General features: G+C 19.4%; 3 protein-coding genes across 3 annotated transcripts; 1 reads left to right on the plus strand and 2 right to left on the minus strand.

Annotated features, from left to right (window-relative positions):
* Positions 1-1,893: 1,893 nt before the first annotated feature.
* On the plus strand, positions 1,894-5,450 carry PGAL8A_00214800 (AP-1 complex subunit gamma, putative; the record flags this gene model as incomplete). The annotated part of the gene is made up of 4 exons (XM_028670855.1): positions 1,894-4,501; positions 4,675-4,739; positions 4,927-5,089; positions 5,242-5,450. The coding sequence occupies 4 exons, from the start codon at positions 1,894-1,896 to the stop codon at positions 5,448-5,450; spliced, it is 3,045 nt and encodes a 1,014-aa protein (XP_028527566.1).
* Positions 5,451-6,292: 842 nt separating this feature from the next.
* PGAL8A_00214900 (ferlin, putative) lies at positions 6,293-11,782 on the minus strand (the record flags this gene model as incomplete). Its single annotated transcript, XM_028670856.1, has 1 exon — positions 6,293-11,782. The coding sequence occupies one exon, from the start codon at positions 11,780-11,782 to the stop codon at positions 6,293-6,295; it is 5,490 nt and encodes a 1,829-aa protein (XP_028527567.1).
* Positions 11,783-14,006: 2,224 nt separating this feature from the next.
* On the minus strand, positions 14,007-17,615 carry PGAL8A_00215000 (conserved Plasmodium protein, unknown function; the record flags this gene model as incomplete). Its single annotated transcript, XM_028670857.1, has 2 exons — positions 14,007-16,300; positions 16,694-17,615. The coding sequence occupies 2 exons, from the start codon at positions 17,613-17,615 to the stop codon at positions 14,007-14,009; spliced, it is 3,216 nt and encodes a 1,071-aa protein (XP_028527568.1).
* Positions 17,616-18,950: the final 1,335 nt, after the last annotated feature.

Here is an 18,950-nt window from a genome sequence, read left to right on the forward strand (position 1 = left end):
CAAAATTTTCTTTGTATATTAGCTATAGTAATATTAATTTTAATATTATATAAAATTTAAAGTTTTTAACAATGTAATAATTACTGTAATGAAATTTTATATAATAATAATTTTTTAATCTAAAATTTTAATTAAATATATAATACATTTAGCTTTGTAATAACAATTTTATTTTATCTACTTTTTTTTCTTTTGTATTGAAAAAATTTTGAAAAAGCAAAATAAAAACAAAGTAATAGTATAATGATTTTTTTTTTTTCTCTTATAAAAATATGTTTATTTTTTTTTCTATCATACTATTATTTATCATTTTAATCTTTGTTTTTCATGTTTATCTTCGCATTGGTAGATTTTAAAATTATTTAAAATAAGAAATTTTTCTAAAAATATTAGATAGTTTTTCCTAATTGAATATGTAATTTAATATTTAAATAATTAACTTTTTCTCAATATATTTGTTTTCTTTCATTTCTGTAAAAGAGAGGTATATTGAAATATGTTTATTTAAATTAACCATAAAAAGTTTCCTTAGTAAAAATGAATATACATAACAATAAAATTATATTCTTCTATTCATATATACTATAATCGATATAAGAAAAAAAAAAATTATAATTTATTGTTATAAAATAAGATTTATATAAAAAATAGATGCATTAAAAGAATTCTCTTCTTTTTTTCCTTCATAAGCTAATATATATCCACATATATAGTATTTTTATTATAATTTATTATTTTGTTGAAAAATTAAAGAATATATATTAATATATGAATTATTCTTATAAAAATTAATTTATATTAATAATTTTTTTTTAATAAAAATTATTCATAAAACATTAAAAATAAATTGTCATAGTTTTATATTATTTTTTCTTTGTACTATATAAATTAAAAAAATAGGATTCATATAATTTTTAACATTATATACAAGTACTTATCTACTCAAAAAGAATATCATATAATCAAATAAACAATTTTAGAATATCAATTTTTTTTTTAAATTTTATTATTAAAATATGAAACTTTTTTTAAGGAATAATATATTTTTTTTTCTTGAATATTCAAATATTAATCTATTATATATTTTACATATTACATTTTTTTTTCTCTAATTTTTTAGAAATTCATATTCTTAACACATAGATTTAAAATTATTACAAATAAAACTATTGCTATCATTAATTATAATAAGCATGTATAAAAAAAAAAAAAAAAATAAATTTTCTTTATTTTATTCAAAAAGCGTACTAACACACATAGGCTAAAGGCATAACAATCATATTTTTAAAAATATAAATAATAAAATTTTAACTGTATTGTTCTATAACCAATTTAAGCATATAATTATTTTGTAATCCTTTTTTCATTTTTTTTTTTTTTTTTTTTTTTTTTTTTTTGTTAAAGACATAACAAAAACATATATAAATAATATATTTTTAATTTTTTTTCAATGGATAAATAGGTATTCAACAAGATACATGTTTTTTATGATATAATTTTTCTTTATATTCATTTAATTAAATATTACATATATATATATGAATAATTTTTTATTTTCTTTATATATGAATCTTTTATGGATAATCATGTAATACTAATTTCTAAAGTTTTATTTAACATATATAAGAATAATATTTTATTTTTTTTTTTTTTTTTTTTTAGATATATAAAATTGCGTAAAAATATTAAAAAATAGTGGCCTAAAAAGTTTATAAAAAAAAAAAAAAAAAAAAAAAAAAAAAAAAAAAAAAAGAAATAAGAAAAAAGAAATAATAACAAGAAAAAAAAAAATAATAAGAAATAAGAAAAAAGAAGGAAAAATATAAACTTAAAGAGAAATATAAAAGGAAGAAAAAAAAAAAAAAAAACTAGAAAAGAAAAAAATATAAAGTAATGTCAATAAAATTAAGAGAGTTAATTCGAAACATACGAAGTTGTAAAACTGCGGCTGAAGAAAGATCAGTTGTTGCTAAAGAATGTGCATTAATTAGAACTGCATTTAAGGAAGAAGATAATATTTATAGGCATAGAAATGTGGCTAAACTTTTGTTTATAAATATGCTAGGTTATCCTACTCATTTCGGACAAATAGAATGTTTAAAATTAATTGCGTCAAATAAATTTTCTTATAAAAGAATTGGATATTTGGGATTAACTATATTGTTAGATGAAAATACTGATATTTTAATGCTTGTAACAAATTCCATTAAGAATGATTTGAGAAATAGTAATCAGTATATCAATGGAATAGCTTTATGTGCTTTAGGAAATATTGCAAATAGTGAAATGTGTACTTCTTTAAGTCATGAAATCCTTGATATGATCAATATTAATAATCCCTACATAAAAAAGAAGGCGACCATGTGTGCTATTCGTATATTAAAAAAAACAAATGATATAGAAGAATTATTTTTAGATAAAATTAGTAATTTGTTAGATGATAGAAACCACGGTGTTTTGAGTGCAGGAATTAGTTTAATGATTACATTAATAGAAAAAAGGCCTCAATACAAAAACATTTTAAAAGTTCATACAAATAAACTTGTTAAAATTTTAAAAAGTTGTGTTATGTCAGGATATTCACATGGAGCAGAATACGATATATATGGTATAAATGATCCTTTTTTGCAAGTTAAAATATTAAAATTATTAAAATACTTAAACTCAGAAGAAAATGTTAATGAAAATGAATCTGAAACAAAATATATCAATGTGAAAATGGAAGGAACAGGAAATCACTTTAACAACACACTTAGTGAAAAAGAATTAAGTAAGAGCATATCTAATGATAATTTATCGAAAGAAAATAATTTAGAAGTAAAAAATAATATTAATATAAATGAAAATAATTCCTATGATATGGAAGAGGTAAATTCTATATTGGCACAAGTAGCTACTAATACTGATTCTCTGAAAAATGTAGGAAATGCAATTTTATATGAATGTGTTAAAACAATAACCTATATATCTACAGATCCTGGTTTATTAGTATTAGCTGTAAACGTTTTAGGAAAATTTTTACAGAACAATGATAATAATATAAGATATGTTGGTTTATGCACTTTGCAAAAATTATTAAAAAAAGATCCTAAAACATTACATATATATAGAAATACTATTATAGAATGTTTAAAAGATCAGGATATTAGTATAAGAAAGAAAGCCTTGGATGTTGCTTTTGCACTTATTACAAAAGAATCTTTAAAAACTATGGTGAAAGAATTATTAAACTATTTATTAGTAGCTGATATAGAAATTAAAAGCGATATTGTTTCTAATATTTGTGTTTCTGTCAATAAATATGCACCAAATATTCAATATTTATTAGATACATATATAAAATTATTCTGTTTAGCTGGAAATTTTATACAAGATCATATTAAAGATGACTTTATTTATTATCTTTTACAAAATCCCAAATTTCATTCATATGTGGTATTTAAGCTTTTTTTTTCTATTAGAGAAAACTTAGATCAGTATGCATTAATACAAGTTGGTATATGGTGTATTGGGGAATTTGGAGATTTATTAATTCAAGAAAAAAATATAGGCCCAGATCAAGAAGTGATAACTGTCACATATGATGATATTTTTGATTTATTAGAAAAAATAATTAAAACGTATGAAGGTAATAGCATTAGGGAATTACACAACATAAACATAAAAGACCCTATCCATAATATTATATATAATAAATCTTTAAATATTTTGGAAGACACTTCTAATAGTAGCAATTTTAATATATGTTGTAACATAAATGAAAATATAAATAATGATGATAATAACATTATTTTACAATATATTTTAATTTGCCTCAGTAAATTAACAGTAAGGATTCCTTCTCAAAAAAAGAAAATAGAAAAAATAATTCAAAAATATAAAAAAAATAAATGCATAGAAATACAACAGAGGGCGTGTGAATTTCATGAATTTATGAATCCTCAGTGGGATGATATTAGAGACTATGTTTTATTACGTATGCCTTGTAATAAAAAAATAAATAAAAAAAAAGAATTACAAGAAAATGAAGAATGTGTAGATTATGATGATAAAACTGTTGATATTTCTAATAAGAAGAATACAGAAAATTATGTAATTAATGATAATTTAAATGATACTTATGTAGATTTATTGGACCTTGATGATGTACTAGGATTACAAAACTCAAACAATAAAAGTAATGATAATTTTGTCGGAAAAGATAACCCGGATATAAGTAATAATCTTACTAAAAATAATAATGACAATATAAATGAAAATTTTAACAAAAAAGGAGACCTTAATATTATTGATGCTTTTAATACTAATGATAATTTAAATATAAATGAATATGTAACAAATAAAGAAACAATTATTGATAATTTATCAAATACTAGTACGAAAAATGAAAATGACTTAGAGATTATAAATAAAAAAAATGAAGATATCTTGGCAGACCTTTTTGGAAATATTTCAATAGATCAATCAAAAAATAATTTAAAAAATATTACAAATGGAAATGGTAAAATTTTTCTTGTTTGATTATTTATCTTTGCATATATATATTTATATTGCGATTGTCAAATATTTTTTAGAATAACATTCATTATTGTAAAACATTTTATCATTACATATTTTTATATATAAACAACTACACATTGATCATAATTTTTTTTTTTTAATTCATTTTTGTAGAAAACGATTCTTTAAATTTGCTTTTGGATGATATACAAACAGATGAGAAAAATGATATTTTAAATGTAAATTTTAATATATATATATATATATATATATATATATATATATATATATATATATTTTGTTATAAATTCTCCTATATTACATGTGATATATAGTCTTAATTGGATTCATTTAAATATATGCATATATGTTACTCTTACAGTATTTATATATATATATATATATATATCTATTGCTTATTTGTAGTTGAATATGATAGATGAAAGAGTAGAACAAGTTCAAATAAATCCTATGAAAATATATGAAAAAGATGATATTGAAATTATATTTAATTTTGAAAAGGAAAACTTAGATTCAGAAATTACTATTATTAAAGCTACATATTCAAATAAATCAAATACATTAATAAGTTCTTTTATTTTTGAGGCAAGAATAATTTATTTTGAATTTTTATTTTTACATTTTACTTTTAATTTTATGTATTAATATGTTTTCACATATTTATATATATATATAATTTATATATTTATATGATTATTTCTCTTTATTTATAGGCTGTAGTTCCTAATTATATAAATTTAGAAATATTCCCAGCTTCATCCAGCGAATTATTACCTTTCGAAAAGACAAAAATTACTCAAAATCTAAAAATTGTTAATAAATTATTTAAAAAAAAACCTGTTCTTATGAAAGTTAGACTATCTTATTTTAAAAATAATGAAAGATTTCAAGATTTTATAAATATAGGAAATTTTCCTGATACTTTATAAAATATTTACCTAAAAAACATATATATATCAACCTTTTTTCTTAATTTATATATATATATATATATTTTTTTTGTAATTTATCTTTATTTTATTTTTTTTAAAAATAGAAATTATTCTTATGCTATAAATATTTGAATATAAAATGTTTTCCGTCTTTAAATTTATTATTTTATTTTTCTATAATAAAGATAAGTTATTTATTCTTTTGTTGTCCCATTATCTCAATTCAGAATTTTTTTTCATTAAAAATTTAATAATAATTATTTGATTTTTAAATTAAAAATCTTAAGAGTTTTATTTTTTTTTTCATATGAAAGTTACATTTTGTTACAATTGACAATCATAATTCTGGTATACACATATGCGCTAATTTATATAAATTATATTATTTTTTTTTTTTTTTTTTTGTAACTATGCCTCTTTTTAAAACTTATAAAATTGTATAAATTACATATATTGGAATTTTGAACTAAATGAAAAAAAAAATTAACAAAAACATAAAGTTATAAGAATTAAAAAGAGTTTTATGGAAGACAAAATAATTGAAAATAAGTAATAAATGAAAAAAAAAAAAAAAAAAATGAACCAAAAATTAAAAAATACATATAAGGAAAGCTTAAAGTTGAAATAAAATTTAAAAGGATAATAACCCTTAAAGTTAAATGCACTTAAAAAAAAATACTTGAAATAAAATTAAAAAGAATATTTAAAATAAGAAAAATCTAAAAAATACGTTGAAAATTTATATAATTTTAGGAATTATAAAAAATTAAAAACATAAATTAAAAAATACATATGGCAAAATATAAATTATTATATGCTATTAACCATAGTTTAATTATCTATAATAATAAGGAAGGATAAACAAATGATAAGACAAATACCCATATTATTAAAAGACAAATAAAAAATATTTTTAGCCAATTCCAAAAAGGTTTATAAATATCATTAAAACCAATTGAGCTAATGAAATCATTCCATTCTCTACCACTATCAGGTGTTCTTAAATATGGATGTCTATTTGGCTCATCTCTGCCTAAACCAGCTTGTTTTATATTCGCTTTTGCTTGAGGAATAAATTGTACTGTTACCTGTATGTAACCATTATAATTATTTTCTATTTCATATCCATTTTTTTTTCTCAGTTTTAATTCTGCATCAAGTTCAAATTTATTCATTATTTGTGATGCTTTATGCACATATTTGGATAGTTCCAAATTAACTTCTCCCAAAAATTCACTAACCCCAACATTGTTGTTATTATAAGCAGCCAATTGCACAAAACAAGTATTTAATGGATGAGTTATATTTGGATATACAATTCTCCAATTAAATATTGCATTACCTGATTTACAATTATAATGTACATCTGTTGATTGAATATTTGCATTTTTCCCATTATAAGTTGGGCAATCTAATTCCGAGGTAATTATTAAATCTAATGTTCTATTCCCATTTTCTTCATTAGATAATATAGTGCATCTCCATATTATTATTCTTATTTCTATTTCAGTTTTTTTAGGTGATACCATTTTATGTATAGGAATTTTTTTTGATTGTTCATAATCCATAATTTCTACCCACATTTCTAATATCCCATAGTTATTTCTTTCCGAATTTTTTAGAAATGTTTGATCTTCTTTTACATAACTTTTGCTCGTAGAATATTTTATCAAATGTGTGAAAATATCAAAAAATGAGAAAATATTATTCCAACTATTAATTTTATTATAAATATTATCAGTTTTTCCTTTTAAATAATTATTATATAATGGTCTATATTCTATTGGTATTTTATTTTTTTTCATCATATGTCTCCATTCTTTACTCATCCATCTGTCGAATAAATTTATTTCTGTAGATCCTATATACATATCATTTATTTGCTTATCATAACTATTTTCTGCACTATATACACTTATCGTTAATATTTCATCTTCAGGAAAAATAGCTTCACTCTCCCATAAGCAACGAAACTCTGGATTTATATTACATTCTTTAAAAGAGTTTCTTAGATTAGATGTCTTTTCACCTAAAGAAAAAATTAAATAAGGATTAGCCGTATATTCATTATTTATTCCATATATTCCTATTCCTCTTAAAACATACACCCTAATTTTTAAGTATAAAGGTATCCTATTTACTCCTCTAAATTTTTTTCGAAAAACATTTTGGCTATCTATGTCTTTTAAACTTAATGGAATATTCTGAGATATTAAGTTTCGATATTTTATTTTTGCAAAGCATTTTATATATCCACCACATAACTCAATGAAAGGAAATTTTTCAAAGCATCCAAAAGAAATTCCTTCTTTTTGTATTTTATTTTCTCCTGATTCGTTATCCAATGAAAAACCATTACATTTCTTTTTTAAAGGAATGGATGGTATTAATATATCGTCTAAGTAATTTTCTAATATTCCATCAACAGATGCACGATGGATATTTTTTATAAATTTTTCAGTATTTAATTTATCTCCTTCAACGTATATAATAAATCGTGGTGGAATATGGACATTTAATATAAATTTACTAGTTAAAATTTTTATATATGGATAATTTTTTATATTATAAGTTAATTTAATTATTTCGGGAACTCCATCATCAAACAATTTATAAACATTATCATTAAACTTTACATTATAAACATCTCTTTTATATGGATTATAATAGGAATCAAAATTATGGTATTTATTATATGGATTATTATTGTACATGTTAGATGGATTATTGCAGAAATCGTTCCCAATATTTACACCATTATATGTAAAGCTTTGTATATTATTAGTATAATTATTATTGTAGTTAATCATACCATAATTTGATGGATTATAAATATTATTCTTATACAAATTATTCACCATCATATTATTATTGTAATACATATTACTGTCAATCATATTATTAGTAATTGTGTTATCATTATATATTTTCTGTGCATCCACATCATTTACCATTGTGTTAATGTTACATATACTATCCATTGGAATATTTTCATAATTGTAACTTTTCATAACTTTATTATTCATATAAACATCATTTTTATTCAAACTACTATTATACATACTGTTGTCTATCATTTTATTATAATCATATATGTTATTTTGAATCATATTATTATGGATATTATTCATATTGTTAGGAAAATTATTATTTAGAATAGTATTTTCATTTTTAATGGAATTTTTGTTATTTATATTATTTTGTTCTTCTTTTCCCATACTAAAAAGAGGTATTTGATTCCACATATCGTCGTCATCATTTTCATATTTGTTTAATTCTTCTTTTAAATTAATTGTGTGTTCACAATCAGCTAATGATATAGCTGTGATCACTAGAGCCGCATTCTTGTTTTTATATATATCAAAAGCACTATCTATATTTTTAAAATTTATAGTTTCTGAATAATCATCATGTGCTTGCAAATAATGTATAACTTCATCAATATTCTTAATCCATGGTATGTAAGGGACTAGAGATATATTTGTTTCTCCAATAAAATACTTTTGTTTAATTTTTTTATTGTACACTTTAATATTTAGTGTAGGATCAAAAATTGGATCTAATGGTATATCAATATCCATTTTTTCAATAGAAAACATTTCAAAACTTTGTTGATTAAATGAATTTTTCCAATTTTTCAATTGTATTCTTGTATTTGCTTTGAAAGATTTTTCATATTTAATTAATAATTCATTTTTTTTCTTACCATAAGAAGAATAAGAAGTTATAGATAAAACAATAATAGGGTGAGAAATATTTTTTTCAACAGATTTATTTAATATAGCTTCAAAATAGTTTTGTTTCTTCATTAAAATTAAATTTTCTAGGGACATGCAGTAGAATGATAAGGAACATTTTTTTATTTGTGCTATCATAGGATAAATTGGTATTTTAATTGCATCTTTTGATTGTACTAGTTCAAAGTATAATAAAATATCACCAACTCTTTCTCCACATAATAAATCATTATATTGGAATGTATTTTCTTTATTATTATAAATATTTTTTTGTTTTTCATATAAAGATTCTTGTATTATCCTTTTATCATTTCCGTACTGTTGCCATAAATTATTTGTATACATTGCTTTTATATGTTTTCTACCTTTTAGTTTAACCCATCTTGGCCTTATTTGCTCAACAACATTGTAAGTAGAACCTCTATTAATGAAGTTATACTTTTTATAGTTATCCTTCAAGTAAATATCATAGTTACAAAAGCATCTTCCAATAAAATAAAATGTGTTATTATGAAATTCATATAATGTTACTATAATAAGAGGTATAGTTGGTAAACCAACAGAATAATCAGTTAATATATTTATATTTAATTTTAAACATTGTAAAAATACAGGATTAGAATTATTTAAGACTAATGATGTTATTTTCATTTTTCCAGAACAAGATATATGAACAAATGTATTTGGAGAATCATTAAAATTAGAAATTATGTTTCTACAGGCATATATATAACATCTTAATTCATAATTTACAGGAATTAAATTTTTTCTTTTATTTACTCCTAATTGGACATCATATGATTTTTCTAAATTAATTAATATAGAACCATTTTGTAAAATATTATACATACAATTAAAATCTCCGTTAACATTTTTTGGAATATTTTTTAAAGGAATCCATATAGGACATCTTGATATTTTTTCATTATGTAGGAGAACATTTTTTAAAGGCATTCTATAATAAGCAATTCTCCTATCATTATTATCTGTTTGTTGTTCATATTCTTCTATTTCATATTTTCTTTTTTTGTATTTTTGATAATCAGTTAATTTGGATTCTTCTTCTGCTATATTAGCATAATTATTATTATTACTTAAAAAATTATTAAAGAAACTTGTATTATTATAACTTTTTTTTTTTTCATAAACATTTATAATAATATCCCACTGTTGTAATTCATCATGAACGACGCATAATTTCATGTTTTCTATTTTACCTTTTCTAGAACTAAAATAAAATTCTGTTTCTTCATTATCTTCTATAATGTTTTGTTTTTCAGTAATTTTATTAAAAAAATTATCTAAATTTAATAAATTATCAAAATTGAATAAATTAAAAAATTCCTCTTCTTTTTTAGGATAATATTTTTTCTTATTTTTATTATTATTTTTTTTTCTGTCATTATTATTTATTTCATTAGCATTCACATAATCTGTTTTTCTCTTATATGGACCACAACACAACTGTACATAAATATTTTCTGCTAATATTCCTGTCACTAAATAAACATCACATAATAAAGTAATGGGCACAGATAAGGGTTCGTCATAAGCTAAACAACTTTGTGTTATAGCTACATTTAAATTATCAAAATTATTTAATCTTTCAACATATGAACTAATGCAGATTCTTCCCAAATAAAAATTTCCTTCTAGAGATACACTAAAGTCATTATATATTTTATCATTTATATCGTTTTCTAAATTCATTTCATTTTTGTGAAAACCATATAAATTAAACCATGTAGGGTTAATTGGCTTATTTTTTATTTGAGTAAATGATAAAACACCAATAGCTAATAACTCGTCATTTGATAAAAAATTCCAATCCCATATTTTAATAACAATAGAATCTTCTAAAATTGGAGTAGCAATAGGAATTTTAAAGCATTCATTAAAAGTATAGTTGGTACAATTTCTTCCTTGACTTGATTTTAAATGACATCCATTGAACTCACACGTTATATAGAGATCTCTATAATTCTTTTTGTTAATATCTACATATATATCTTCTATTTTATGAATATTTACATATAAATAATAAAATCTTGACTTTTTGTCTCTTAGAGTAGCAATATTTTCCTCAACTACTGCTTTACTTAAATCTGTATATAGTTCATCATTATCTGAAATATTATAATCATTCTTTTCCGCTAAATCGTTAAATATATTGTTATTCGTTACATAGTCCTTTTCATCACATACCATAACTTTTAATCTTAATTGCCCTCTTATTTCTGTTCCATTTTTGTATAATATTGGATATATTCCTTGAATCTGATGATTTTTTTTATTCTTAATTAATTTTAATTCAAAAGATATTACACCAATTGTTTCATTTCTCCAAAATGTATTTGCACTCTGAACTTCAAACTCTATTTTTGCTACATTCCATTCTATTTCAGATAGAACTATTCTATCCCATATATGACTTTCCTCCCAATTTACAGCGTTGTATTTTTTTTTTTTTTTTTTTGTTATATATTCATTGTTACAACATCGAACAATCACTAATGGATCTAATAAAACTTTATCATCAAATTCTAAATTTTGTGCTTCGTATATAGTGAAACCTACAGATATTATTCTCATTTACTTTTATATCTTTTTTTTTTTTTTTTTTTTTTTTTTTAATAATCTTATTTCTATATTTTCTTTATTCCAAAAAGATTCATTATAGATATATACATATATATATATATAAAATAATCAATTTTTTTTATATAAATTCGAAATAAAATAATTAAAAAGAAAAAAGAAATGCAATATTCTATTAATATGCATTTTTATTATTGAATTATAATAATTATTGTCTAATTATTAATTATATGGATACTTATAAATATTATTTTTTTTCTATTTTTTTTAAGATACTATATATTTCAGCTTTTTGAAAGTCTATTATTCAATGTACAGCTTTATTTTTAGGTATATATTTGCTTATTCTAACCATAAATGTAGGTTGTAAAGAAGCAAAAAAGTGTATCTATATACTGTATTAACATATTCTTGTTTTTATATTTATATAATTTATATTTACTAAATTATTTTATTTTATATTTTTAAAAATACATAACTAATTAAATAAAATATATTATTTCAAGTATTTAGAAAATCTGTGCAAAAGGTAGTGCAATGCATGCAATAAATTAGCCAATAGTATAGAAAATATATTATAATATACGTAGGAAAAAAATTATTTTTTTTTAAATATTTTTCCTTTGAATAAATAATTTTTTTGTTTTTATAAGTTTTTATAGAATTAAAATATGATTTTTTTAAACTTTAAAATGCTGTTTAAAAGAAAAAAAAAAGTTTATTTGTTGAAAAAATATATATAATAAGTCTTTTTACATACAAAAATTTAAATTAATATTTCGTAATATTTATAAAAAAAATAAAAATAAAAAATTGAGTAGATAGGCGTATAAGTTATAATTATGAATATATAAATATTTTTGCAGGTCAAACCCTAAAAACAATATTTTTATTCTAGACATAATCTGTCGTATTTTTTTTTTATTTTAAATGTGTGAACGTTTATTTGTTCATATATAAAAAAAATGAGCAAGAGAGAAAAATGTGCTTAAAAAAAAAAAAAAAAAAACAAAAAAAAAAAAAAAAAAAAAAAAAAAAAAAAAAAAAAAAACTGAAAAAAACTAAAATCATAATAGTATGCTTCATTAAATTTAAATTGCATTTCAATGTAATTTTACAAAAAAATAAAAATATAAACTTTTTGGGAAAAATTCATGTTCTTTTTAACTAATATTAAAACTAATGACATAATGCATATTATAAATATATATATTGGTAAATGTAAAATTTTATTTTTTATTATAAAAAATGATTAAATATATCTACTGAAAAAATGATATCAATGAAAATAATTATAATAATCATAGGAGTGTTCTTATAATTATTTAATTATAACTCTCTTTATAAATATAAAAAACAAATATACATATAAAAAAAAAAAAAAAAATTTAATTTAATAAAGAAACATGAATATGTTTATATGTTATTGCTTTTTTATATATGATTAAAAAAATTAAATGTGTATTTCTGTTTGGCCTTTATGATCTTATCAAAGATTTTTACGCTCAAAAAAAAAAAAAGGTGAAGAATTTTAATGATATGACAAATGTATTATATGGTATACTTCTTAAAAAAATATTATTTTTTTATTAAAGATGTATGAAACTTAAAGTGTTTATCACATTTATAAACGGAAATGGGTATAAAAATAATTTAATACTCAATATTTTATTTACAAATTTAAATTTTACTTTTTCACTAATATATACTTGTATATATTTATACAACTTTTAAATAAAACAAAAGTAACAAATTACTAATATAAAGAATAAAAATGAAACTACATGATTTTGTTTTTTATATTGTTAAAAAGAGTTCTTTTAACTATACATGACTTGCATTAGAAGGGTTTCCTATTAAGTCAAATGTAATTTTACATTTTTTCGATATTTACTACTATTAATTCTGTCATTTTCATTGTTTTCACGTAATATATAATATTTATTATGTCACTACTAACTTTTATTGAAAATTGATATTTTAAAATAATAATTTTTTTAATATTGTCCAATTATATGTATAACTATACAATTTGTTTTGTTTTTTTTTTTTTTTTTTTTTTTTTTTTTGCTTTTTTGTTATATTAATACTTTTATTTTATTTTATTTTAATTTTTCCATTTACTTTTTATAAAAATTTTTTAATTTTATTTATTATTTTTAAGATTTCCATAGAATGCCTTTTCTTTTGTAAAAAAAAAAAAAAAATTAATATATATTTAATTTTTTTTCAATTTAGCTTTAAAGAATTTTTCATTTTTACATTTTTTCTTCTTTTTTGATTCATTTTTTTCTTCAATTATTTTATCTAATTCTTTTCTGAAACTTTTTTTCTTATTAATATCGTTGCTTTTTTTATTATTTTTACTTATGCATTTATCCTTTAAATTTTCATTTTGTTTTTCTTTTTCCTTAGCATTTTTTGATTCATAATATTTTTCTTTACCTTTTTCTTCGGTAGTTTTTTGTTTAAGTGATTCCTGTTGTTCTATTTTACTTTTTTTAAATGTGTCTTGTTCTATACTTTTTTTTTTTACTAATTCCATTTGTTCTACTTTAATTTTTTTAACTGTTTCATATTCTATACTTTTCTTTTTTCTTAATTCATGTTCTATACTTTTTTTTCTATTCATATCTTTTTCTATATTTGTTTCTTTCTTAGATTCCTTTTCTATGTTTTTTTCTTCATTAAATACTTTTTCCCCGTTATTTTCGTTAATAATTTTTATTTCCGCAGTTGTTCCCATTTCAACTATAGCATTATTTTCTTTATTTTTTCTTTTTTCTTTTTCTTTACTAGTTTTTTTTTCTTTCTTCACAGTATTATTATATATCTCATGAATATTATCATCTTTATTATTTTCCTTTTCCAAGATATTATTTACTTCATCCTTCTTATCATCTTTTTTACTTTTTTCTTTGCCTAAATTTTTTTCCATTTGATTCTCAAAAGAAATTTGATTTTCCTTCAATATTTCTTTAAGCTTTATTTCTTCATAATATTCTTTTGATTGTTGCATTTCTTTTAATTTGTATTTCATTTCATTAATACTTCCTTCTTTTTCTCTTTCTTCATCATTTTCTATGTTTCTTTTTTTCACTGTTTTATTACTGCATCGAATTTTTTCGTTTTCTTTCTCTTCATTATCTATTATGGGTTGTTTTCTTTTTTTAAAATTTTCTTTATCCACCATTAAATTATCGTATTTTTGTTCATTCTGACTATTACATATAAATGCTTCTCTATTATTTTTACCATTGCAAACATCACTGAAGTTATATGACTCATTATGAATACATAATAGTTCAGGTGTTGTGTTAGATCTATTAAGTTCATTAAATAGTTTTTCATTTTTTTTAATATTTTTGTTATTCTTTAAAATAACCGAATGCATAGAAGGAAATTTAGAAGAGTTAAAAAATAATTCTTCTGTTCCCATAATAGAAGAAGATTCACTGTTTAATGATAAAGATTGACAATTAGATAGATGTGAATTATTTTCCTTTGTTGTATTAAAACTATTTAAATTATTTACTAAATAATTATCAATAATTTTTCTTTTTGCTAAATTATTTAAAAATGTATCTTCTTCCGATTCCATAGATATAGATTTTTTCAGTAAATACTTGTTTGATAAAAAGTATTGGGGAGATGTATTAAAAGGTGCACCTAATCCATTTAGTAAAATTTTTATTAAATGATTAGCAATTGATTCCAATGAATCATTTTTTATTTCAAATGCTGGAATCCATATACTTAATTGTCCTAATGTTCTGCATGAAGTTATATAATGAAAAATATCATGGTAATACGAACCTAATAGTGGCTGTAATTCTTGTAATTTTAATATGCACTTACATTTATAATCTATAAAAAATTTCTGCATATACACTCCTTCCTTACTCTGGTTAATAAGTGAATTGATTTCTTGAATTAATTTATTTATCTCATGTTCTAATGTAAAACTTTTATGTTTTAATTGCTCATATTCGCATTCCTTAAATATAACTCTATTAATCAAATAATGTATATTTGTTGTTTGCATACTATAAGCAGCTTTGATATTCTGCAATTCCTTTTCTTTTTGATAAATTTTAATTTTTAATGAAGAAATGTCTTCATTATCAAACTCAACTGAAGATGAAATATACTCAAGAAGATCTTTTTGATTGACAGCAATATATTTTTCTCCATATTCATGAATATTTACGGGGAATATAATTAATGATTTATTTGAATCTAATTTGATGACTTTTGCTTTTTTAGTCAATAAGATATTTTTATTAAAATTATTATTTTTTTTTAACATATCATAAAATTCTCTATTGTCAGAAGTTGAATTTTCATTAATGGAATATTTTAAATTTACATTATTATTTAATATCTTTCTATTATTATTTATATTATCATTGTTTAAATTGTTGTCACTGGAGCTAATGTTATTTTCATCATTATTTCCATTTTGTTCACTAATATTTACCATGTTTAATGTATTTTCTTTATTTATTTCTCCTAAGCAATCAATAAAACAACAAATATAAATAATAATTATATATTTGATAAAAAAATAAAAACGATTTAAGAAAAATAAAGGGAAATAAATTATGGTGTGCAATAAAATGACCAATTTAGTATCAATAAGAAATTTAATGCATTTAATTATAATAAAAAATAAAAATATACATGAAATAAAAAAAAAGTTAACATTTTTTATAAATCTTATTATTTTTCTAAATTTCATTTTAACACAAAAAGAAAATTAATAAAAGTTAATTTATATATATAATATAATCCATAATAAAATTAAATGAAAAGAAATAAAAAAAATAAATAAATAATATTTATGCAGAAAATTTTAATATATATTATAATTTTTTTTTTTTTTTTTATTTCTTTTTTGTTTACTTGAGTTGATCTTCTTTTTATACTGAAATAATAAATCATTTACATGATTTTCTTCATCATTATTTATGTAAGAACTTATTTTTGAATTGTCTAAATTATTTTTTTTATTATTATAACTTACACATTTTGATAATGTATTATCATATCTGTAAACGATATTTTCTCCTCTATTTTCGATTGTCTCATCATTAACATTATTATTTAAATTGTATAATGAAATGTTATCATTACTTTTATTATTATTGGAATACTTTACATCTACTAAGTATTCATTATTATGATTAATAATTTCACTAAGATTATTTTTATAAATAGAACTTTTTTTATTTGCTAAGTATTTGCACGTTGTGCCTTCAATTTCATTTTTTAATTTTTCTAAGTAATTGTTTTTTTCATCGTTTTGTAAATTATTAACAAGAGAAAATAAGGAATTAGAATTATTATCATTGTTTGTATCATTTTGATTCTTATTTACATTTATATTATTTTCATCATAAGTAGATGCTTTATTAATATTTTTAGGTAGTTCATTATTGGTGCATAAATTAGACTCACTTTTATTTATATTGATTACGTTAATATTTTTTATATTTTCATGCTCACTGTTTTTTTTTTGTGTATTAGAATTTTCTGAATATAAACTTTTCTTTCCATTTTCATTAAATGAAGAATTGGAAAAATTGTTTTCATTTATATTATTATAGTTCAGATTCAACTGAGAGTTAGATATACTACTTATATAATCATTCACATTTGAATTAAATGGGAAAAAAGAATCTGAATTCTTTATATTGTTATTACGAAAAGAACTTTCAAAGCATTTACTGTAATCTTCAAGCTTTTCCATTAAATTAAAATCATCAGCTTCACAGGGTAACTGATCTATTAAAGTAGCAAATTGGCGTATTTGTGATGATGCCATTATTACATATTTACACAAATATATATTATTTATTTAAATAAAAGAAAAATTAATATATATTAAATATACATTAAAATGTATTAAATATATAAATAATGAAAAAATAAAATAAAAAAATTTTAATATTCTATTATATAAAAAAATTAAAATAGTAATGTTTATTATTATTATTCTATAGTTTTATTCTTCTTATCCATTTTTTGACAGTATTATCAAGTTTTTTGTGGTTTAAGATTCCATAAATAAAAAAATAAAATATATGACATTTATATACATATATATATGAATGTTACACTATTAACTTTTTTCATTGTATAATATTTTTTTTTTTATTATGTACATAAAAATAATTGTTTTTAAATTTTTATAAAATATATATGATGCATTTTTTTTTTTTTTTTTTTTTTTTTTTTTTTTTTTTTTTTTTTTAAATTAAATATTAGCTATTTTAAAAAAAAAATGTAAATTTTTTATTTGAAATAACTATTTTATGAATTTAAATGAAAAATGAGAAAATTAAAAAATTTAAATCAATATATCTCGATAAAAATTGTTACATATTTATTATTTTTTTTTTTTTTTTAATTTTTTTTAAATAAATGATTAAAATGACTATAATTAAAATTTCACTATTATATGTATATTTTATAAAAAAAAAAAAAAAAAATAAATAAAAAATAAAATAAAATAATCATATATAAAATTTACATAGATAAATTTATATAAACAAATGTTCTGCATATAAATATATATATACATATGTATTTGTTTATTCAAACCATTTATGTATTACATAGTTTTTACTGAATGTATGTATATATATTTGTATATATCGGCATCCATTTTTAGAAAGAAAGAAAAATTAATAAAACTTACACATTTTTACACTATGAGTTTGTTTATATATACAGTTTCGATATTTTACCTTTTTTATTCCTTTTAAGGTTGGTCAAAATTATAAATTGTATAAAATTTTTATGTCTATAATATTTCCCTCCTAAAAAGTTCAATAGATATAATAAAAAAAAAAATAAATAATAAATAAAAAAATAAAATAATAAATGGAATTCATAAAAAGAAATTGATGATAAATTTTGATTAAATGCAACTGAAAATTAAATATTCATCTTTTCAAAGTAAATTCTACGAAAATATATTTTCTGAGTAAAATTAAATTTTTTTTTTTTTAAGACTTTAATTCAAAATAATTTAATATTTCATATATTAAAAGAAGCTATGTTATTTTATTTATTATTTTTTTTACCAAAAATGTAATACTATAAATTTTTAAGTTTTAGAAAAAAACAGAGATAAAAAAAAAAAAAAATATGTTTA

The sequence above is a fragment of the Plasmodium gallinaceum genome (genome assembly GCF_900005855.1).
Source record: "Plasmodium gallinaceum strain 8A genome assembly, contig: PGAL8A_v1_76, whole genome shotgun sequence".
In the NCBI taxonomy this organism is placed as follows: Eukaryota; Apicomplexa; class Aconoidasida; order Haemosporida; family Plasmodiidae; genus Plasmodium; species Plasmodium gallinaceum.